At 38.9% G+C, this 24,541-nt stretch overlaps 1 protein-coding gene across 1 annotated transcript; it reads left to right on the top strand.

Moving 5' to 3' along the window:
* Window positions 1-19,892: 19,892 nt before the first annotated feature.
* Window positions 19,893-21,898, top strand: LOC130049793 (GATA zinc finger domain-containing protein 14-like). The gene is made up of 2 exons (XM_056147803.1): window positions 19,893-20,477; window positions 20,969-21,898. The coding sequence occupies exons 1-2, from the start codon at window positions 19,893-19,895 to the stop codon at window positions 21,896-21,898; spliced, it is 1,515 nt and encodes a 504-aa protein (XP_056003778.1).
* Window positions 21,899-24,541: the final 2,643 nt, after the last annotated feature.

The following is a 24,541-nucleotide window of genomic DNA, read 5'->3' on the forward strand; positions in this document are numbered from 1 at the left end:
ATGAGGTGGATCTGTAACTCTCTGGTTTTATATGGTGTGGATGTGTAACTCTCTGGTTTTTATAAGGGGTGGATCTGTATCTCTCTGTTTTTATATGGGGTGGATCTGTAACTCTCTGGTTTTATATGGGGTGGATCTGTAGCTGTCTGGTTTTATATGGGGTGGATCTGTTACTCTCTGGTTTTATATGGGCTGGATGTGTAACTCTCTGGTTTTAATATGGGGTGGATCTGTAGCTCTCTGGCTTTTATATGGTGTGGATGTGTAACTCTCTGGTTTTATATGGGGTGGATCTGTAACTCTCTGGTTTTATATGGTGTGGATCTGTAACTCTCTGATTTTATATGGGGTGGATCTGTAGCTGTCTGGTTTTATATGGGGTGGATTTGTAACTCTCTGGTTTTTATAAGGGGTGAATCTGTAACTCTCTGGTTTTTACAGGGGTGGATCTGTATCTCTCTGGTTTTTATAAGGGGTGGATCTGTAGCTGTCTGGATATAAGAAGTGGATCTGTATCTCTCTGGTTTTTACAGGGGTGGATCTGTAGCTCTCTGGTTTTTATAAGGGGTGGATCTGTAACTCTCTGGTTTTTATAAGCGGTGAATCTGTAACTATCTAGATTTAATATGAGGTGGATCTGTAATTTTCTGGTTTTTATAAGGGGTGAATCTCTAACTATCTGGATTTAATATGAGATGGATCTATAACTCTCTGGTTTTCATAAGGGGTGGATCTGTATCTCTCTGGTTTTTATAAGGGGTGGATGTGTAACTCTCTGGTTTTTATAAGGGATGGATCTGTAACTCTCTGGTTTTATATGGGGTGGATGTGTAACTCTCTGGTTTTTATAAGGGGTGGATCTGCATCTCTCTGTTTTTATATGGGGTGGATCTGTAACTCACTGGTTTTACATGGGGTGGATCTGTAACTCTCTGGTTTTTATATGGGGTGGATCTATAACTTCGGTTTTAATATGGAGTGGATCTGTAGCTGTCTGGTTTTTATATGGGGTGGATCTGTAACTCTTTGGTTTTAATATGGGGTGGATCTGTAGCTGTCTGGTTTTATATGGTGTGGATCTGTAACTCTTTGGTTTTATATGGGGTGGATCTGTAACTCTCTGGTTTTATATGGGGTGGATCTGTATCTCTCTGGTTTTATATGGGGTGGATCTGTAACTCTCTGGTTTTTATAAGGGGTTGATCTGTAACTCTCTGATTTTTATATGGGGTGGATCTGTATCTTTCTGGTTTTTAAAAGGGGTGGATCTGTAACTCTCTGGTTTTATATGGGGTGGATCTGTAAATCTCTGGTTTTATATGGGGTGGATCTGTAACTCTCTGGTTTTATATGGTGTGGATGTGTAACTCTCTGGTTTTTATAAGGGGTGGATCTGTATCTCTCTGTTTTTATATGGGGTGGATCTGTAACTCTCTGGTTTTATATGGTGTGGATCTGTAGCTGTCTGGTTTTATATGGGGTGGATCTGTAACTCTCTGGTTTTATATGGGGTGGATGTGTAACTCTCTGGTTTTTATAAGGGGTGGATCTGCATCTCTCTGTTTTTATATGGGGTGGATCTGTACCTCTCTGGTTTTATATGGGGTGGATGTCTAACTCTTTGGTTTTTATATGGGGTGGATCTTTAACTTCGGTTTTAATATGGGGTGGATCTGTAGCTGTCTGGTTTTTATAAGGGGTGGATCTGTAACTATCTGGTTTTTATATGGGGTGGATCTGTAGCTCTCTGGTTTTATATGGGGTGGATCTGTAGCTTGCTGGTTTTTATAAGTGGTGGATGTGTAACACTCTGGTTTTTATAAGGGATGGATCTGTACCTTTCTGGTTTTATATGGGGTGGATCTGTAACTCTCTGGTTTTATATGGGGTGGATCTGTAACTCTCTGGTTTTATATGAGGTGGATCTGTAACTCTCTGGTTTTATATGGTGTGGATGTGTAACTCTCTGGTTTTTATAAGGGGTGGATCTGTATCTCTCTGGTTTTATATGGGGTGGATCTGTAACTCTCTGATTTTATATGGGGTGGATCTGTAGCTGTCTGGTTTTATATGGGGTGGATTTGTAACTCTCTGGTTTTTATAAGGGGTGAATCTGTAACTCTCTGGTTTTTACAGGGGTGGATCTGTATCTCTCTGGTTTTTATAAGAAGTGGATCTGTATCTCTCTGGTTTTTACAGGGGTGGATCTGTAGCTCTCTGGTTTTTATAAGGGGTGGATCTGTAGCTGTCTGGTTTTTACAATGGTGGATCTGTAGCTCTCTGTTTTATAAGGTGTGGATCTTTATCTCTCTGGTTTTTATAAGAAGTGGATCTGTATCTCTCTGGTTTTTACAGGGGTGGATCTGTAGCTCTCTGGTTTTTATAAGGGGTGGATCTGTAACTCTCTGGTTTTTATAAGGGATGAATCTGTAACTATCTAGATTTAATATGAGGTGGATCTGTAATTTTCTGGTTTTTATAAGGGGTGAATCTCTAACTATCTGGATTTAATATGAGATGGATCTATAACTCTCTGGTTTTCATAAGGGGTGGATCTGTATCTCTCTGGTTTTTATAAGGGGTGGATGTGTAACTCTCTGGTTTTTATAAGGGATGGATCTGTAACTCTCTGGTTTTATATGGGGTGGATGTGTAACTCTCTGGTTTTTATAAGGGGTGGATCTGCATCTCTCTGTTTTTATATGGGGTGGATCTGTAACTCACTGGTTTTACATGGGGTGGATCTGTAACTCTCTGGTTTTTATATGGGGTGGATCTATAACTTCGGTTTTAATATGGAGTGGATCTGTAGCTGTCTGGTTTTTATATGGGGTGGATCTGTAACTCTTTGGTTTTAATATGGGGTGGATCTGTAGCTGTCTGGTTTTATATGGTGTGGATCTGTAACTCTTTGGTTTTATATGGGGTGGATCTGTAACTCTCTGGTTTTATATGGGGTGGATCTGTATCTCTCTGGTTTTATATGGGGTGGATCTGTAACTCTCTGGATTTTATAAGGGGTTGATCTGTAACTCTCTGATTTTTATATGGGGTGGATCTGTATCTTTCTGGTTTTTAAAAGGGGTGGATCTGTAACTCTCTGGTTTTATATGGGGTGGATCTGTAACTCTCTGGTTTTATATGGGGTGGATCTGTAACTCTCTGGTTTTATATGGTGTGGATGTGTAACTCTCTGGTTTTTATAAGGGGTGGATCTGTATCTCTCTGTTTTTATATGGGGTGGATCTGTAACTCTCTGGTTTTATATGGTGTGGATCTGTAGCTGTCTGGTTTTATATGGGGTGGATCTGTAACTCTCTGGTTTTATATGGGGTGGATGTGTAACTCTCTGGTTTTTATAAGGGGTGGATCTGCATCTCTCTGTTTTTATATGGGGTTGATCTGTACCTCTCTGGTTTTATATGGGGTGGATGTCTAACTCTTTGGTTTTTATATGGGGTTGTTCTTTAACTTCGGTTTTAATATGGGGTGGATCTGTAGCTGTCTGGTTTTTATAAGGGGTGGATCTGTAACTATCTGGTTTTTATATGGGGTGGATCTGTAGCTCTCTGGTTTTATATGGGGTGGATCTGTAGCTTGCTGGTTTTTATAAGTGGTGGATGTGTAACACTCTGGTTTTTATAAGGGATGGATCTGTACCTTTCTGGTTTTATATGGGGTGGATCTGTAACTCTCTGGTTTTATATGGGGTGGATCTGTAACTCTCTGGTTTTATATGAGGTGGATCTGTAACTCTCTGGTTTTATATGGTGTGGATGTGTAACTCTCTGGTTTTTATAAGGGGTGGATCTGTATCTCTCTGGTTTTATATGGGGTGGATCTGTAACTCTCTGGTTTTATATGGGGTGAATCTGTAGCTGTTTGGTTTTATATGGGGTGGATCTTTTACTCTCTGGTTTTATATGTGGTGGATGTGTAACTCTCTGGTTTTAATATGGGGTGGATCTGTAGCTCTCTGGTTTTTATATGGTGTGGATGTGTAACTCTCTGGTTTTATATGGGGTGGATCTGTAACTCTCTGGTTTTATATGGTGTGGATCTGTAACTCTCTGATTTTATATGGGGTGGATCTGTAGCTGTCTGGTTTTATATGGGGTGGATTTGTAACTATCTGGTTTTTATAAGGGGTGAATCTGTAACTTTCTGGTTTTTACAGGGGTGGATCTGTATCTCTCTGGTTTTTATAAGAAGTGGATCTGTATCTCTCTGGTTTTTACAGGGGTGGATCTGTAGCTCTCTAGTTTTTATAAGGGGTGGATCTGTAGCTGTCTGGTTTTTACAATGGTGGATCTGTAGCTCTCTGTTTTATAAGGTGTGGATCTTTATCTCTCTGGTTTTTATAAGAAGTGGATCTGTATCTCTCTGATTTTTACAGGGGTGGATCTGTAGCTCTCTGGTTTTTATAAGGGGTGGATCTGTAACTCTCTGGTTTTTATAAGGGGTGAATCTGTAACTATCTAGATTTAATATGAGGTGGATCTGTAATTTTCTGGTTTTTATAAGGGGTGAATCTCTAACTATCTGGATTTAATATGAGATGGATCTATAACTCTCTGGTTTTCATAAGGGGTGGATCTGTATCTCTCTGGTTTTTATAAGGGGTGGATGTGTAACTCTCTGGTTTTTATAAGGGATGGATCTGTAACTCTCTGGTTTTATATGGGGTAGATGTGTAATTCTCTGGTTTTTATAAGGGGTGGATCTGCATCTCTCTGTTTTTATATGGGGTGGATTTGTAACTCTTTGGTTTTATATGGGGTGGATCTGTAACTCTCTGGTTTTATATGGGGTGGATCTGTATCTCTCTGGTTTTATATGGGGTGGATCTGTAACTCTCTGGTTTTTATAAGGGGTTGATCTGTAACTCTCTGATTTTTATATGGGGTGGATCTATATCTTTCTGGTTTTTAAAAGGGGTGGATCTGCAACTCTCTGGTTTTATATGGGGTGGATCTGTAACTCTCTGGTTTTTATAAGGAGTGGATCTGTAACTCTCTGGTTTTATATGTGGTGGATGTGTAACTCTCTGTTTTTATATGGGGTGGATCTGTAGCTGTCTGGTTTTATATGGGGTGGATCTGTAGCTTGCTGGTTTTTATAAGTGGTGGATGTGTAACACTCTGGTTTTTATAAGGGATGGATCTGTACCTTTCTGGTTTTATATGGGGTGGATCTGTAACTCTGGTTTTATATGGGGGGGATCTGTAACTCTCTGGTTTTATATGAGGTGGATCTGTAACTCTCTGGTTTTATATGGTGTGGATCTGTAACTCTCTGGTTTTTATAAGGGGTGGATCTGTATCTCTCTGGTTTTATATGGGGTGGATCTGTAACTCTCTGGTTTTATATGGGGTGAATCTGTAGCTGTTTGGTTTTATATGGGGTGGATCTGTTACTCTCTGGTTTTATATGGTGTGGATGTGTAACTCTCTGATTTTATATGGGGTGGATCTGTAACTCTCTGGTTTTATATGGTGTGGATCTGTAACTCTCTGATTTTATATGGGGTGGATCTGTAGCTGTCTGGTTTTATATGGGGTGGATTTGTAACTATCTGGTTTTTATAAGGGGTGAATCTGTAACTTTCTGGTTTTTACAGGGGTGGATCTGTATCTCTCTGGTTTTTATAAGAAGTGGATCTGTATCTCTCTGGTTTTTACAGGGGTGGATCTGTAGCTCTCTGGTTTTTATAAGGGGTGGATCTGTAGCTGTCTGGTTTTTACAATGGTGGATCTGTAGCTCTCTGTTTTATAAGGTGTGGATCTTTATCTCTCTGGTTTTTATAAGAAGTGGATCTGTATCTCTCTGGTTTTTACAGGGGTGGATCTGTAGCTCTCTGGTTTTTATAAGGGGTGGATCTGTAACTCTCTGGTTTTTATAAGTGGTGAATCTGTAACTATCTAGATTTAATATGAGGTGGATCTGTAATTTTCTGGTTTTTATAAGGGGTGAATCTCTAACTATCTGGATTTAATATGAGATGGATCTATAACTCTCTGGTTTTCATAAGGGGTGGATCTGTATCTCTCTGGTTTTTATAAGGGGTGGATGTGTAACTCTCTGGTTTTTATAAGGGATGGATCTGTAACTCTCTGGTTTTAATATGGGGTGGATCTATAACTGTCTGGTTGTTATAAGGGGGGATCTATAACTCTCTCGTTTTTATATGGGGTGGATCTGTAACTCTCTGGTTTATATAAGGGGTGGATCTGTAACTCTCTGGTTTTATATGGGGTGGATGTGTAACTCTCTGGTTTTTATAAGGGATGGATCTGTAACTCTCTGGTTTTAATATGGGGTGGATCTGTAACTGTCTGGTTGTTATAAGGGGGGATCTATAACTCTCTCGTTTTTATATGGGGTGGATCTGTAACTCTCTGGTTTTTATAAGGGGTGGATCTGTAACTCTCTGTTTTTATATGCGGTGGATCTGTAGCTGTCTGGTTTTATATGGGGTGGATCTGTAGCTTGCTGGTTTTTATAAGTGGTGGATGTGTAACACTCTGGTTTTTATAAGGGATGGATCTGTACCTTTCTGGTTTTATATGGGGTGGATCTGTAACTCTCTGGTTTTATATGGGGTGGATCTGTAACTCTCTGGTTTTATATGAGGTGGATCTGTAACTCTCTGGTTTTATATGGTGTGGATGTGTAACTCTCTGGTTTTTATAAGGGGTGGATCTGTATCTCTCTGTTTTTATATGGGGTGGATCTGTAACTCTCTGGTTTTATATGGGGTGGATCTGTAGCTGTCTGGTTTTATATGGGGTGGATCTGTTACTCTCTGGTTTTATATGGGCTGGATGTGTAACTCTCTGGTTTTAATATGGGGTGGATCTGTAGCTCTCTGGCTTTTATATGGTGTGGATGTGTAACTCTCTGGTTTTATATGGGGTGGATCTGTAACTCTCTGGTTTTATATGGTGTGGATCTGTAACTCTCTGATTTTATATGGGGTGGATCTGTAGCTGTCTGGTTTTATATGGGGTGGATTTGTAACTCTCTGGTTTTTATAAGGGGTGAATCTGTAACTCTCTGGTTTTTACAGGGGTGGATCTGTATCTCTCTGGTTTTTATAAGGGGTGGATCTGTAGCTGTCTGGATATAAGAAGTGGATCTGTATCTCTCTGGTTTTTACAGGGGTGGATCTGTAGCTCTCTGGTTTTTATAAGGGGTGGATCTGTAACTCTCTGGTTTTTATAAGCGGTGAATCTGTAACTATCTAGATTTAATATGAGGTGGATCTGTAATTTTCTGGTTTTTATAAGGGGTGAATCTCTAACTATCTGGATTTAATATGAGATGGATCTATAACTCTCTGGTTTTCATAAGGGGTGGATCTGTATCTCTCTGGTTTTTATAAGGGGTGGATGTGTAACTCTCTGGTTTTTATAAGGGATGGATCTGTAACTCTCTGGTTTTATATGGGGTGGATGTGTAACTCTCTGGTTTTTATAAGGGGTGGATCTGCATCTCTCTGTTTTTATATGGGGTGGATCTGTAACTCACTGGTTTTACATGGGGTGGATCTGTAACTCTCTGGTTTTTATATGGGGTGGATCTATAACTTCGGTTTTAATATGGAGTGGATCTGTAGCTGTCTGGTTTTTATATGGGGTGGATCTGTAACTCTTTGGTTTTAATATGGGGTGGATCTGTAGCTGTCTGGTTTTATATGGTGTGGATCTGTAACTCTTTGGTTTTATATGGGGTGGATCTGTAACTCTCTGGTTTTATATGGGGTGGATCTGTATCTCTCTGGTTTTATATGGGGTGGATCTGTAACTCTCTGGTTTTTATAAGGGGTTGATCTGTAACTCTCTGATTTTTATATGGGGTGGATCTGTATCTTTCTGGTTTTTAAAAGGGGTGGATCTGTAACTCTCTGGTTTTATATGGGGTGGATCTGTAAATCTCTGGTTTTATATGGGGTGGATCTGTAACTCTCTGGTTTTATATGGTGTGGATGTGTAACTCTCTGGTTTTTATAAGGGGTGGATCTGTATCTCTCTGTTTTTATATGGGGTGGATCTGTAACTCTCTGGTTTTATATGGTGTGGATCTGTAGCTGTCTGGTTTTATATGGGGTGGATCTGTAACTCTCTGGTTTTATATGGGGTGGATGTGTAACTCTCTGGTTTTTATAAGGGGTGGATCTGCATCTCTCTGTTTTTATATGGGGTGGATCTGTACCTCTCTGGTTTTATATGGGGTGGATGTCTAACTCTTTGGTTTTTATATGGGGTGGATCTTTAACTTCGGTTTTAATATGGGGTGGATCTGTAGCTGTCTGGTTTTTCTAAGGGGTGGATCTGTAACTATCTGGTTTTTATATGGGGTGGATCTGTAGCTCTCTGGTTTTATATGGGGTGGATCTGTAGCTTGCTGGTTTTTATAAGTGGTGGATGTGTAACACTCTGGTTTTTATAAGGGATGGATCTGTACCTTTCTGGTTTTATATGGGGTGGATCTGTAACTCTCTGGTTTTATATGGGGTGGATCTGTAACTCTCTGGTTTTATATGAGGTGGATCTGTAACTCTCTGGTTTTATATGGTGTGGATGTGTAACTCTCTGGTTTTTATAAGGGGTGGATCTGTATCTCTCTGGTTTTATATGGGGTGGATCTGTAACTCTCTGATTTTATATGGGGTGGATCTGTAGCTGTCTGGTTTTATATGGGGTGGATTTGTAACTCTCTGGTTTTTATAAGGGGTGAATCTGTAACTCTCTGGTTTTTACAGGGGTGGATCTGTATCTCTCTGGTTTTTATAAGAAGTGGATCTGTATCTCTCTGGTTTTTACAGGGGTGGATCTGTAGCTCTCTGGTTTTTATAAGGGGTGGATCTGTAGCTGTCTGGTTTTTACAATGGTGGATCTGTAGCTCTCTGTTTTATAAGGTGTGGATCTTTATCTCTCTGGTTTTTATAAGAAGTGGATCTGTATCTCTCTGGTTTTTACAGGGGTGGATCTGTAGCTCTCTGGTTTTTATAAGGGGTGGATCTGTAACTCTCTGGTTTTTATAAGGGATGAATCTGTAACTATCTAGATTTAATATGAGGTGGATCTGTAATTTTCTGGTTTTTATAAGGGGTGAATCTCTAACTATCTGGATTTAATATGAGATGGATCTATAACTCTCTGGTTTTCATAAGGGGTGGATCTGTATCTCTCTGGTTTTTATAAGGGGTGGATGTGTAACTCTCTGGTTTTTATAAGGGATGGATCTGTAACTCTCTGGTTTTATATGGGGTGGATGTGTAACTCTCTGGTTTTTATAAGGGGTGGATCTGCATCTCTCTGTTTTTATATGGGGTGGATCTGTAACTCACTGGTTTTACATGGGGTGGATCTGTAACTCTCTGGTTTTTATATGGGGTGGATCTATAACTTCGGTTTTAATATGGAGTGGATCTGTAGCTGTCTGGTTTTTATATGGGGTGGATCTGTAACTCTTTGGTTTTAATATGGGGTGGATCTGTAGCTGTCTGGTTTTATATGGTGTGGATCTGTAACTCTTTGGTTTTATATGGGGTGGATCTGTAACTCTCTGGTTTTATATGGGGTGGATCTGTATCTCTCTGGTTTTATATGGGGTGGATCTGTAACTCTCTGGATTTTATAAGGGGTTGATCTGTAACTCTCTGATTTTTATATGGGGTGGATCTGTATCTTTCTGGTTTTTAAAAGGGGTGGATCTGTAACTCTCTGGTTTTATATGGGGTGGATCTGTAACTCTCTGGTTTTATATGGGGTGGATCTGTAACTCTCTGGTTTTATATGGTGTGGATGTGTAACTCTCTGGTTTTTATAAGGGGTGGATCTGTATCTCTCTGTTTTTATATGGGTTGGATCTGTAACTCTCTGGTTTTATATGGGGTGGATGTCTAACTCTTTGGTTTTTATATGGGGTGGATCTTTAACTTCGGTTTTAATATGGGGTGGATCTGTAGCTGTCTGGTTTTTATAAGGGGTGGATCTGTAACTATCTGGTTTTTATATGGGGTGGATCTGTAGCTCTCTGGTTTTATATGGGGTGGATCTGTAGCTTGCTGGTTTTTATAAGTGGTGGATGTGTAACACTCTGGTTTTTATAAGGGATGGATCTGTACCTTTCTGGTTTTATATGGGGTGGATCTGTAACTCTCTGGTTTTATATGGGGTGGATCTGTAACTCTCTGGTTTTATATGAGGTGGATCTGTAACTCTCTGGTTTTATATGGTGTGGATGTGTAACTCTCTGGTTTTTATAAGGGGTGGATCTGTATCTCTCTGGTTTTATATGGGGTGGATCTGTAACTCTCTGGTTTTATATGGGGTGAATCTGTAGCTGTTTGGTTTTATATGGGGTGGATCTTTTACTCTCTGGTTTTATATGTGGTGGATGTGTAACTCTCTGGTTTTAATATGGGGTGGATCTGTAGCTCTCTGGTTTTTATATGGTGTGGATGTGTAACTCTCTGGTTTTATATGGGGTGGATCTGTAACTCTCTGGTTTTATATGGTGTGGATCTGTAACTCTCTGATTTTATATGGGGTGGATCTGTAGCTGTCTGGTTTTATATGGGGTGGATTTGTAACTATCTGGTTTTTATAAGGGGTGAATCTGTAACTTTCTGGTTTTTACAGGGGTGGATCTGTATCTCTCTGGTTTTTATAAGAAGTGGATCTGTATCTCTCTGGTTTTTACAGGGGTGGATCTGTAGCTCTCTGGTTTTTATAAGGGGTGGATCTGTAGCTGTCTGGTTTTTACAATGGTGGATCTGTAGCTCTCTGTTTTATAAGGTGTGGATCTTTATCTCTCTGGTTTTTATAAGAAGTGGATCTGTATCTCTCTGATTTTTACAGGGGTGGATCTGTAGCTCTCTGGTTTTTATAAGGGGTGGATCTGTAACTCTCTGGTTTTTATAAGGGGTGAATCTGTAACTATCTAGATTTAATATGAGGTGGATCTGTAATTTTCTGGTTTTTATAAGGGGTGAATCTCTAACTATCTGGATTTAATATGAGATGGATCTATAACTCTCTGGTTTTCATAAGGGGTGGATCTGTATCTCTCTGGTTTTTATAAGGGGTGGATGTGTAACTCTCTGGTTTTTATAAGGGATGGATCTGTAACTCTCTGGTTTGAATATGGGGTGGATCTGTAACTGTCTGGTTGTTATAAGGGGGGATCTATAACTCTCTCGTTTTTATATGGGGTGGATCTGTAACTCTCTGGTTTTTATAAGGGGTGGATCTGTAACTCTCTGGTTTTATATGGGGTGGATGTGTAACTCTCTGGTTTTTATAAGGGGTGGATCTGTATCTCTCTGTTTTTATATGGGGTGGATCTGTAACTCTCTGGTTTTATATGGTGTGGATCTGTAGCTGTCTGGTTTTATATGGGGTGGATCTGTAACTCTCTGGTTTTATATGGGGTGGATGTGTAACTGTCTGGTTTTTATAAGGGGTGGATCTGCATCTCTCTGTTTTTATATGGGGTTGATCTGTACCTCTCTGGTTTTATATGGGGTGGATGTCTAACTCTCTGGTTTTTATATGGGGTGGATCTTTAACTTTGGTTTTAATATGGGGTGGATCTGTAGCTGTCTGGTTTTTATAAGGGGTGGATCTGTAACTATATGGTTTTTATATGGGGTGGATCTGTAGCTCTCTGGTTTTTATAAGGGGTGGATCTGTAGCTCTCTGGTTTTATATGGTGTGGATCTGTAACTCTCTGGTTTTATATGGGGTGGATCTGTAACTCTCTGGTTTTATATGGGGTGGATCTGTAGCTGTCTGGTTGTTATAAGGGGGGATCTATAACTCTCTCGTTTTTATATGGGGTGGATCTGTAACTCTCTGGTTTTTATAAGGGGTGGATCTGTAACTCTCTGGTTTTATATAGGGTGGATGTGTAACTCTCTGTTTTTATATGGGGTGGATCTGTAGCTGTCTGGTTTTATATGGGGTGGATCTGTAGCTTGCTGGTTTTTATAAGTGGTGGATGTGTAACACTCTGGTTTTTATAAGGGATGGATCTGTACCTTTCTGGTTTTATATGGGGTGGATCTGTAACTCTCTGGTTTTATATGGGGGGGATCTGTAACTCTCTGGTTTTATATGAGGTGGATCTGTAACTCTCTGGTTTTATATGGTGTGGATGTGTAACTCTCTGGTTTTTATAAGGGGTGGATCTGTATCTCTCTGTTTTTATATGGGGTGGATCTGTAACTCTCTGGTTTTATATGGTGTGGATCTGTAGCTGTCTGGTTTTATATGGGGTGGATCTGTAACTCTCTGGTTTTATATGGGGTGGATGTGTAACTCTCTGGTTTTTATAAGGGGTGGATCTGCATCTCTCTGTTTTTATATGGGGTTGATCTGTACCTCTCTGGTTTTATATGGGGTGGATGTCTAACTCTTTGGTTTTTATATGGGGTGGATCTTTAACTTCGGTTTTAATATGGGGTGGATCTGTAGCTGTCTGGTTTTTATAAGGGGTGGATCTGTAACTATCTGGTTTTTATATGGGGTGGATCTGTAGCTCTCTGGTTTTATATGGGGTGGATCTGTAGCTTGCTGGTTTTTATAAGTGGTGGATGTGTAACACTCTGGTTTTTATAAGGGATGGATTTGTACCTTTCTGGTTTTATATGGGGTGGATCTGTAACTCTCTGGTTTTATATGGGGTGGATCTGTAACTCTCTGGTTTTATATGAGGTGGATCTGTAACTCTCTGGTTTTATATGGTGTGGATGTGTAACTCTCTGGTTTTTATAAGGGGTGGATCTGTATCTCTCTGGTTTTATATGGGGTGGATCTGTAACTCTCTGGATTTTATAAGGGGTTGATCTGTAACTCTCTGATTTTTATATGGGGTGGATCTGTATCTTTCTGGTTTTTAAAAGGGGTGGATCTGTAACTCTCTGGTTTTATATGGGGTGGATCTGTAACTCTCTGGTTTTATATGGGGTGGATCTGTAACTCTCTGGTTTTATATGGTGTGGATGTGTAACTCTCTGGTTTTTATAAGGGGTGGATCTGTATCTCTCTGTTTTTATATGGGGTGGATCTGTAACTCTCTGGTTTTATATGGTGTGGATCTGTAGCTGTCTGGTTTTATATGGGGTGGATCTGTAACTCTCTGGTTTTATATGGGGTGGATGTGTAACTCTCTGGTTTTTATAATGGGTGGATCTGCATCTCTCTGTTTTTATATGGGGTTGATCTGTACCTCTCTGGTTTTATATGGGGTGGATGTCTAACTCTTTGGTTTTTATATGGGGTGGATCTTTAACTTCGGTTTTAATATGGGGTGGATCTGTAGCTGTCTGGTTTTTATAAGGGGTGGATCTGTAACTATCTGGTTTTTATATGGGGTGGATCTGTAGCTCTCTGGTTTTATATGGGGTGGATCTGTAGCTTGCTGGTTTTTATAAGTGGTGGATGTGTAACACTCTGGTTTTTATAAGGGATGGATCTGTACCTTTCTGGTTTTATATGGGGTGGATCTGTAACTCTCTGGTTTTATATGGGGTGGATCTGTAACTCTCTGGTTTTATATGGGGTGAATCTGTAGCTGTTTGGTTTTATATGGGGTGGATCTTTTACTCTCTGGTTTTATATGTGGTGGATGTGTAACTCTCTGGTTTTAATATGGGGTGGATCTGTAGCTCTCTGGTTTTTATATGGTGTGGATGTGTAACTCTCTGGTTTTATATGGGGTGGATCTGTAACTCTCTGGTTTTATATGGTGTGGATCTGTAACTCTCTGATTTTATATGGGGTGGATCTGTAGCTGTCTGGTTTTATATGGGGTGGATTTGTAACTATCTGGTTTTTATAAGGGGTGAATCTGTAACTTTCTGGTTTTTACAGGGGTGGATCTGTATCTCTCTGGTTTTTATAAGAAGTGGATCTGTATCTCTCTGGTTTTTACAGGGGTGGATCTGTAGCTCTCTGGTTTTTATCAGGGGTGGATCTGTAGCTGTCTGGTTTTTACAATGGTGGATCTGTAGCTCTCTGTTTTATAAGGTGTGGATCTTTATCTCTCTGGTTTTTATAAGAAGTGGATCTGTATCTCTCTGATTTTTACAGGGGTGGATCTGTAGCTCTCTGGTTTTTATAAGGGGTGGATCTGTAACTCTCTGGTTTTTATAAGGGGTGAATCTGTAACTATCTAGATTTAATATGAGGTGGATCTGTAATTTTCTGGTTTTTATAAGGGGTGAATCTCTAACTATCTGGATTTAATATGAGATGGATCTATAACTCTCTGGTTTTCATAAGGGGTGGATCTGTATCTCTCTGGTTTTTATAAGGGGTGGATGTGTAACTCTCTGGTTTTTATAAGGGATGGATCTGTAACTCTCTGGTTTGAATATGGGGTGGATCTGTAACTGTCTGGTTGTTATAAGGGGGGATCTATAACTCTCTCGTTTTTATATGGGGTGGATCTGTAACTCTCTGGTTTTTATAAGGGGTGGATCTGTAACTCTCTGGTTTTATATGGGGTGGATGTGTAACTCTCTGGTTTTTATAAGGGGTGGATCTGTATCTCTCTGTTTTTATATGGGGTGGATCTGTAACTCTCTGGTTTTATATGGTGTGGATCTGTAGCTGTCTGGTTTTATATGGTGTGGATCTGTAACTCTCTGGTTTTATATGGGGTGGATGTGTAACTCTCTGGTTTTTATAAGGGGTGGATCTGCATCTCTCTGTTTTTATATGGGGTTGATCTGTACCTCTCTGGTTTTATATGGGGTGGATGTCTAACTCTCTGGTTTTTATATGGGGTGGATCTTTAACTTTGGTTTTAATATGGGGTGGATCTGTAGCTGTCTGGTTTTTATAAGGGGTGGATCTGTAACTATATGGTTTTTATATGGGGTGGATCTGTAGCTCTCTGGTTTTTATAAGGGGTGGATCTGTAGCTCTCTGGTTTTATATGGTGTGGATCTGTAACTCTCTGGTTTTATATGGGGTGGATCTGTAACTCTCTGGTTTTATATGGGGTGGATCTGTAACTGTCTGGTTGTTATAAGGGGGGATCTATAACTCTCTCGTTTTTATATGGGGTGGATCTGTAACTCTCTGGTTTTTATAAGGGGTGGATCTGTAACTCTCTGGTTTTATATAGGGTGGATGTGTAACTCTCTGTTTTTATATGGGGTGGATCTGTAGCTGTCTGGTTTTATATGGGGTGGATCTGTAGCTTGCTGGTTTTTATAAGTGGTGGATGTGTAACACTCTGGTTTTTATAAGGGATGGATCTGTACCTTTCTGGTTTTATATGGGGTGGATCTGTAACTCTCTGGTTTTATATGGGGTGGATCTGTAACTCTCTGGTTTTATATGAGGTGGATCTGTAACTCTCTGGTTTTATATGGTGTGGATGTGTAACTCTCTGGTTTTTATAAGGGGTGGATCTGTATCTCTCTGTTTTTAGATGGGGTGGATCTGTAACTCTCTGGTTTTATATGGGGTGGATCTGTAGCTGTCTGGTTTTATATGGGGTGGATCTGTTACTCTCTGGTTTTATATGGGCTGGATGTGTAACTCTCTGGTTTTAATATGGGGTGGATCTGTAGCTCTCTGGTTTTTATATGGTGTGGATGTGTAACTCTCTGGTTTTATATGGGGTGGATCTGTAACTCTCTGGTTTTATATGGTGTGGATCTGTAACTCTCTGATTTTATATGGGGTGGATCTGTAGCTGTCTTGTTTTATATGGGGTGGATTTGTAACTCTCTGGTTTTTATAAGGGGTGAATCTGTAACTCTCTGGTTTTTACAGGGGTGGATCTGTATCTCTCTGGTTTTTATAAGAAGTGGATCTGTATCTCTCTGGTTTTTACAGGGGTGGATCTGTAGCTCTCTGGTTTTTATAAGGGGTGGATCTGTAGCTGTCTGGATATAAGAAGTGGATCTGTATTTCTCTGGTTTTTACAGGGGTGGATCTGTAGCTCTCTGGTTTTTATAAGGGGTGGATCTGTAACTCTCTGGTTTTTATAAGCGGTGAATTTGTAACTATCTAGATTTAATATGAGGTGGATCTGTAATTTTCTGGTTTTTATAAGGGGTGAATCTCTAACTATCTGGATTTAATATGAGATGGATCTATAACTCTCTGGTTTTCATAAGGGGTGGATCTGTATCTCTCTGGTTTTTATAAGGGGTGGATGTGTAACTCTCTGGTTTTTATAAGGGATGGATCTGTAACTCTCTGGTTTTATATGGGGTGGATGTGTAACTCTCTGGTTTTTATAAGGGGTGGATCTGCATCTCTCTGTTTTTATATGGGGTGGATCTGTAACTCTCTGGTTTTACATGGGGTGGATCTGTAACTCTCTGGTTTTTATATGGGGTGGATCTATAACTTCGGTTTTAATATGGAGTGGATCTGTAGCTGTCTGGTTTTTATATGGGGTGGATCTGTAACTTTTTGGTTTTAATATGGGGTGGATCTGTAGCTGTCTGGTTTTATATGGTGTGTTTCTGTAACTCTTTGGTTTTATATGTGGTGGATCTGTAACTCTCTGGTTTTATATGGGGTGGATCTGTATCTCTCTGGTTTTATATGGGGTGGATCTGTAACTCTCTGGTTTTTATAAGGGGTTGATCTGTAACTCTCTGATTTTTATATGGGGTGGATCTGTATCTTTCTGGTTTTTAAAAGGGGTGGATCTGTAACTCTCTGGTTTTATATGGGGTGGATCTGTAACTCTCTGGTTTTATATGGGGTGGATCTGTAACTCTCTGGTTTTATATGGTGTGGATGTGTAACTCTCTGGTTTTTATAAGGGGTGGATCTGTATCTCTCTGTTTTTATATGGGGTGGATCTGTAACTCTCTGGTTTTATATGGTGTGGATCTGTAGCTGTCTGGTTTTATATGGGGTGGATCTGTAACTCTCTGGTTTTATATGGGGTGGATGTGTAACTCTCTGGTTTTTATAAGGGGTGGATCTGCATCTCTCTGTTTTTATATGGGGTTGATCTGTACCTCTCTGGTTTTATATGGGGTGGATGTCTAACTCTTTGGTTTTTATATGGGGTGGATCTTTAACTTCGGTTTTAATATGGGGTGGATCTGTAGCTGTCTGGTTTTTATAAGGGGTGGATCTGTATCTCTCTGTTTTTATATGGGGTGGATCTGTAGCTGTCTGGTTTTATATGGGGTGGATCTGTAGCTTGCTGGTTTTTATAAGTGGTGGATGTGTAACACTCTGGTTTTTATGAGGGATGGATCTGTACCTTTCTGGTTTTATATGGGGTGGATCTGTAACTCTCTGGTTTTATATGGGGTGGATCTGTAACTCTCTGGTTTTATATGAGGTGGATCTGTAACTCTCTGGTTTTATATGGTGTGGATGTGTAACTCTCTGGTTTTTATAAGGGGTGGATCTGTATCTCTCTGTTTTTAGATGGGGTGGATCTGTAACTCTCTGGTTTTATATGGGGTGGATCTGTAGCTGTCTGGTTTTATATGGGGTGGATCTGTTACTCTCTGGTTTTATATGGGCTGGATGTGTAACTCTCTGGTTTTAATATGGGGTGGATCTGTAGCTCTCTGGTTTTTATATGGTGTGGATGTGTAACTCTCTGGTTTTATATGGGGTGGATCTGTAACTCTCTGGTTTTATATGGTGTGGATCTGTAACTCTCTGATTTTATATGGGGTGGATCTGTAGCTGTCTGGTTTTATATGGGGTGGATTTGTAACTCTCTGGTTTTTATAAGGGGTGAATCTGTAACTCTCTGGTTTTTACAGGGGTGGATCTGTATCTCTCTGGTTTTTATAAGAAGTGGATCTGTATTTCTCTGGTTTTTACAGGGGTGGATCTGTAGCTCTCTGGTTTTTATAAGGGGTGGATCTGTAACTCTCTGGTTTTTATAAGCGGTGAATCTGTAACTATCTAGATTTAATATGAGGTGGATCTGTAATTTTCTGGTTTTTATAAGGGGTGAATCTCTAACTATCTGGATTTAATATGAGATGGATCTATAACTCTCTGGTTTTCATAAGGGGTGGATCTGTATCTCTCTGGTTTTTATAAGGGGTGGATGTGTAACTCTCTGGTTTTTATAAGGGATGGATCTGTAACTCTCTGGTTTTATATGGGGTGGATGTGTAACTCTCTGGTTTTTATAAGGGGTGGATCTGCATCTCTCTGTTTTTATATGGGGTGGATCTGTAACTCTCTGGTTTTACATGGGGTGGATCTGTAACTCTCTGGTTTTTATATGGGGTGGATCTATAACTTCGGTTTTAATATGGAGTGGATCTGTAGCTGTCTGGTTTTTATATGGGGTGGATCTGTAACTTTTTGATTTTAATATGGGGTGGATCTGTAGCTGTCTGGTTTTATATGGTGTGGATCTGTAACTCTTTGGTTTTATATGTGGTGGATCTGTAACTCTCTGGTTTTATATGGGGTGGATCTGTATCTCTCTGGTTTTATATGGGGTGGATCTGTAACTCTCTGGTTTTTATAAAGGGTTGATCTGTAACTCTCTGATTTTTATATGGGGTGGATCTGTATCTTTCTGGTTTTTAAAAGGGGTGGATCTGTAACTCTCTGGTTTTATATGGGGTGGATCTGTAACTCTCTGGTTTTATATGGGGTGGATCTGTAACTCTCTGGTTTTATATGGTGTGGATGTGTAACTCTCTGGTTTTTATAAGGGGTGGATCTGTATCTCTCTGTTTTTATATGGGGTGGATCTGTAACTCTCTGGTTTTATATGGTGTGGATCTGTAGCTGTCTGGTTTTATATGGGGTGGATCTGTAACTCTCTGGTTTTATATGGGGTGGATGTGTAACTCTCTGGTTTTTATAAGGGGTGGATCTGCATCTCTCTGTTTTTATATGGGGTGGATCTGTACCTCTCTGGTTTTATATGGGGTGGATGTCTAACTCTTTGGTTTTTATATGGGGTGGATCTTTAACTTCGGTTTTAATATGGGGTGGATCTGTAGTTCTCTGGTTTTTATAAGGGGTGGATCTTTAACTATCTGGTTTTTATATGGGGTGGATCTGTATCTCTCTGGTTTTTATAAGGGGTGGATCTGTAGCTCTCTGGTTTTATATGGGGTGGATCTGTAACTCTCTGGTTTTATATGGGGTGGATCTGTATCTCTCTGGTTTTATATGGGGTGGATCTGTAACTCTCTGGTTTTTATATGGGGTGGATCTGTAACTCTCTGGTTTTATATAGGGTGGATCTCTAACTCTCTGGTTTTATATGGGGTGGATCTGTAACTCTCTGGTTTTTATATGGGGTGGATCTGTAGCTCTCTGTTTTTATATGGGGTGGATCTGTAAATCTCTGGTTTTTATATGGGGTGGATCTGTAACTCTTTGGTTTTGATATGGGGTGGATCTGTAGCTGTCTGGTTTTTATAAGGGGCGGATCTGTAACTCTCTGGTTTTTATATGGGGTGGATCTGTAGCTCTCTGGTTTTATATGGGATGGATCTGTAACTCTCTGGTTTTTATATGGGGTGGATCAGTAACTCTCTGGTTTTATATAGGGTGGATCTGTAACTCTTTGGTTTTATATGGGGTGGATCTGTAACTCTCTGGTTTTTATATGGGGTGGATCTGTAACTCTTTGGTTTTAATATGGGGTGGATCTGTAGCTGTCTTGTTTTTATATGGTGTGGATTTGTAACTCTCTTGTTTTTATATGGAGTGGATCTGTATCTCTCTGGTTTTTATAAGGGGTGGATGTGTAACTCTCTGGTTTTATTTGTTTTAGATCTAGATCACCCCCCCCCCACCACACACACACACAATGCAGTGAAAATTTCAGGTTTCCTTCTAATCAACACAACAGGAGTATGTTTTATCCAAGATTATTGTAATCACAAAAACATCCCAACAATGAATGTCAACATCCCAACAATGAATGTGAACATCTCAACAATGAATGTGAACAAAAACATCTCAACAATAAATGTGAACATCTCAACAATGAATGTGAACATCTCAACAATGAATGTGAACATCTCAACAATGAATGAGAACATCTCAACAATGAATGTGAACATCTCAACAATGAATGTGAACAAAAACATCTCAACAATGAATGTGAACATCTCAACAATGAATGTCAATATTTCAACAATGAATGTGAACATCACAACAATGAATGTGAACATCTCAACAATGAATATGAACATCCCAACAATGAATGTCAACATCCCAACAATGAATGTGAACTTCTCAACAATGAATATGAACATCTCAACAATGAATGTCAACATCCCAACAATGAATGTCAACATCCCAACAATGAATGTGAACATCCCAACAATGAATGTCAACATCCCAACAGTGAATGTCAACATCCCAACAATGAATGTGAACATCTCAACAATGAATGTGAACATCCCAACAATGAATGTGAACATCTCAACAATGAATGTGAACATCTCAACAATGAATGTGAACATCTCAACAATGAATGTGAACAAAAACATCCCAACAATGAATGTGAACAAAAACATCTCAACAATGAATGTGAACATCTCAACAATGAATGTCAACATCTCAACAATGAATGTGAACATCTCAACAATGAATGTGAACATCCCAACAATGAATGTCAACATCCCAACAATGAATGTCAACATCCCAACAATGAATGTCAACATCCCAACAATGAATGTCAACATCCCAACAATGAATGTGAACAAAAACATCCCAACAATGAATGTCAACATCTCAACAATGAATGTGAACAAAAACATCCCAACAATGAATGTCAACATCTCAACAATGAATGTGAACATCTCAACAATGAATGTGAACATCCCAACAATGAATGTCAACATCCCAACAATGAATGTGAACATCCCAATAATGAATGTCAACATCCCAACAATGAATGTCAACATCCCAACAATGAATGTCAACATCCCAACAATGATTGTCAACATCCCAACAATGAATGTCAGCATCTCAACAATGAATGTGAACATCCGAACAATGAATGTGAACATCCCAACAATGAATGTGAACATCCGAACAATGAATGTCAAGATCCCAACAATGAATGTCAACATCTCAACAATGAATGTGAACATCCCAACAATGAATGTGAACATCTCAACAATGAATGTCAACATCCGAACAATGAATGTCAACATCCCAACAATGAATGTCAACATCCCAACAATGAATGTCAACATCCCAACAATGAATGTCAACATCCCAACAATGAATGTCAACATCCCAACAATGAATGTCAACATCCCAACAATGAATGTCAACATCCCGACAATGAATGTGAACATCCCAACAATGAATGTGAACATCTCAACAATGAATGTGAACATCCCAACAATAAATGTCAACATCCCAACAATGAATGTGAACAAAAACATCCCAACAATGAATGTCAACATCTCAACAATGAATGTGAACATCCCAACAATGAATGTCAACATCCCGACAATGAATGTGAACATCCCAACAATGAATGTGAACATCTCAACAATGAATGTGTACAAAAACATCCCAACAATGAATGTCAATATCTCAACAATGAATGTGAACATCCCAACAATAAATGTCAACATCTCAACAATGAATGTGAACAAAAACATCTCAACAATGAATGTCAACATCTCAACAATGAATGTGAACATCTCAACAATGAGTGTGAACATCTCAACAATGAATGTCAACATCCCAACAATGAATATCAACATCCCAACAATGAATGTCAACATCTCAACAATGAATGTGAACATCCCAAGAATGAATGTCAACATTCCAACAATGAATTTGAACAAAACCATCTCAATAATGAATGTGAACATCTCAATAATGAATGTGAACAAAAACATCTCAACAATGAATGTCAACATCCCAACAATGAATGAGAACAAAAACATCTCAACAATGAATTTGAACATCTCAACAATGAATGTGAACATCTCAACAATGAATGTCAACATCCCAACAATGAATGTGAACAAAAACATCTCAACAATGAATGTCAACATCTCAACAATGAATATGAACATCCCAACAATGAATGTGAACATCCCAACAATGAATGTCAACATCTCAACAATGAATGTGAACATCCCAAGAATGAATATCAACATCTCAACAATGAATGTGAACATCTCAACAATGAATGTGAACATCCCAACAATGAATGTGAACATCCCAACAATGAATGTGAACATCCCAACAATGAATGTCAACATCTCAACAATGAATGTGAACATCCCAAGAATGAATATCAACATCTCAACAATGAATGTGAACATCCCAACAATGAATATCAACATCCCAACAATGAATGTGAACATCCCAACAATGAATGTCAACATCTCAACAATGAATGTGAACATCCCAAGAATGATTGTCAACATTCCAACAATGAATTTGAACAAAACCATCTCAATAATGAATGTGAACATCTCAATAATGAATGTGAACAAAAACATCTCAACAATGAATGTCAACATCCCAACAATGAATGAGAACAAAAACATCTCAACAATGAATTTGAACATCTCAACAATGAATGTGAACATCTCAACAATGAATGTCAACATCCCAACAATGAATGTGAACAAAAACATCTCAATAATGAATGTGAACATCTCAACAATGAATGTCAACATCTCAACAATGAATGTGAACATCTCAACAATGAATGTCAACATCCCAACAATGAATGTCAACATCTCAACAATGAATGTCAACATCCCAACAATGAATGTCAACATCCCAACAATGAATGTGAACATCTCAACAATGAATGTGAACATCTCAACAATGAATGTCAACATTCCAACAATGAATGTGAACAAAAACATCTGAACAATGAATGTCAACATCTCAACAATGAATGTCAACATCTCAACAATGAATGTCAACATCTCAACAATGAACGTGAACATCCCAACAATGAATGTGAACATCCCAACAATGAATGTGAACATCTCAACAATGAATGTCAACATCCCAACAATGAATGTCAACATCCCAACAATGAATGTCAACATCTCAACAATGAATGTCAACATCCCAACAATGAATGTCAACATCCCAACAATGAATGTGAACATCTCAACAATGAATGTGAACATCTCAACAATGAATGTCAACATTCCAACAATGAATGTGAACAAAAACATCTGAACAATGAATGTCAACATCTCAACAATGAATGTCAACATCTCAACAATGAATGTCAACATCTCAACAATGAATGTGAACAAAAACATATCAACAATGAATGTGAACATCTCAACAATGAATGTGAACATCTCAACAATGAATGTCAACATCCCAACAATGAATGTGAACAAAAACATATCAACAATGAATGTGAACATCTCAACAATGAATGTGAACATCTCAACAATGAATGTGAACATCTCAACAATGAATGTCAACATCCCAACAGTGAATGTCAACATCCCAACAATGAATGTCAACATCTCAACAATGAATGTCAACATCCCAACAATGAATGTCAACATCCCAACAATGAATGTGAATATCTCAACAATGAATGTGAACATCTCAACAATGAATGTCAACATTCCAACAATGAATGTGAACAAAAACATCTCAACAATGAATGTGAACATCTCAACAATGAATGTGAACATCTCAACAATGAATGTGAACAAACACATCCCAAGAATGAATGTGAACATCCCAACAATGACCGTCAACATCCCAACAATGAATGTCAACATCTCAACAATGAATGTGAACAAAAACATCTCAACAATGAATGTCAACATCTCAACAATGAATGTGAACATCCCAACAATGAATGTGAACATCTCAACAATGAATGTCAACATCCCAACAATGAATGTGAACATCCCAACAATGAATGTCAACATCCCAACAATGAATGTGAACATCCCAACAATGAATGTGAACATCTCAACAATGAATGTGAACATCTCAACAATGAATGTGAACATCCCAACAATGAATGTCAACATCCCAACAATGAATGTGAACATCTCAACAATGAATGTGAACATCTCAACAATGAATGTCAACATTCCAACAATGAATGTGAACAAAAACATCTCAACAATGAATGTGAACATCTCAACAATGAATGTGAACATCTCAACAATGAATGTGAACAAACACATCCCAACAATGAATGTGAACATCCCAACAATGAATGTCAACATCCCAACAATGAATGTCAACATCCCAACAATGAATGTGAACAAACACATCTCAACAATGAATGTGAACATCTCAACAAATTATATATACAGTCCAACCTTGTTATCTGGAACTCGATGGGACTGAGATAAAACTTCGAGATATCCAAGGAATCGAGATATCGAGGGTAAGAATACTTTTAAAAAAATAAGTGGATGGGACTTCAAAATCACATTGACATACCCTTGGTATTCGATTGATTGATTGATTGATGTTTTCCGCCACATTCATCAATTTTCAGTTATATGGTGCCGCCCAGTTTTTATAGATGGAAGAGAGAACCCAGATACAATGTACCTAGAAAG

Source organism: Ostrea edulis, chromosome 8 (genome assembly GCF_947568905.1).
Source record: "Ostrea edulis chromosome 8, xbOstEdul1.1, whole genome shotgun sequence".
NCBI classification, from domain to species: Eukaryota; Metazoa; Mollusca; class Bivalvia; order Ostreida; family Ostreidae; genus Ostrea; species Ostrea edulis.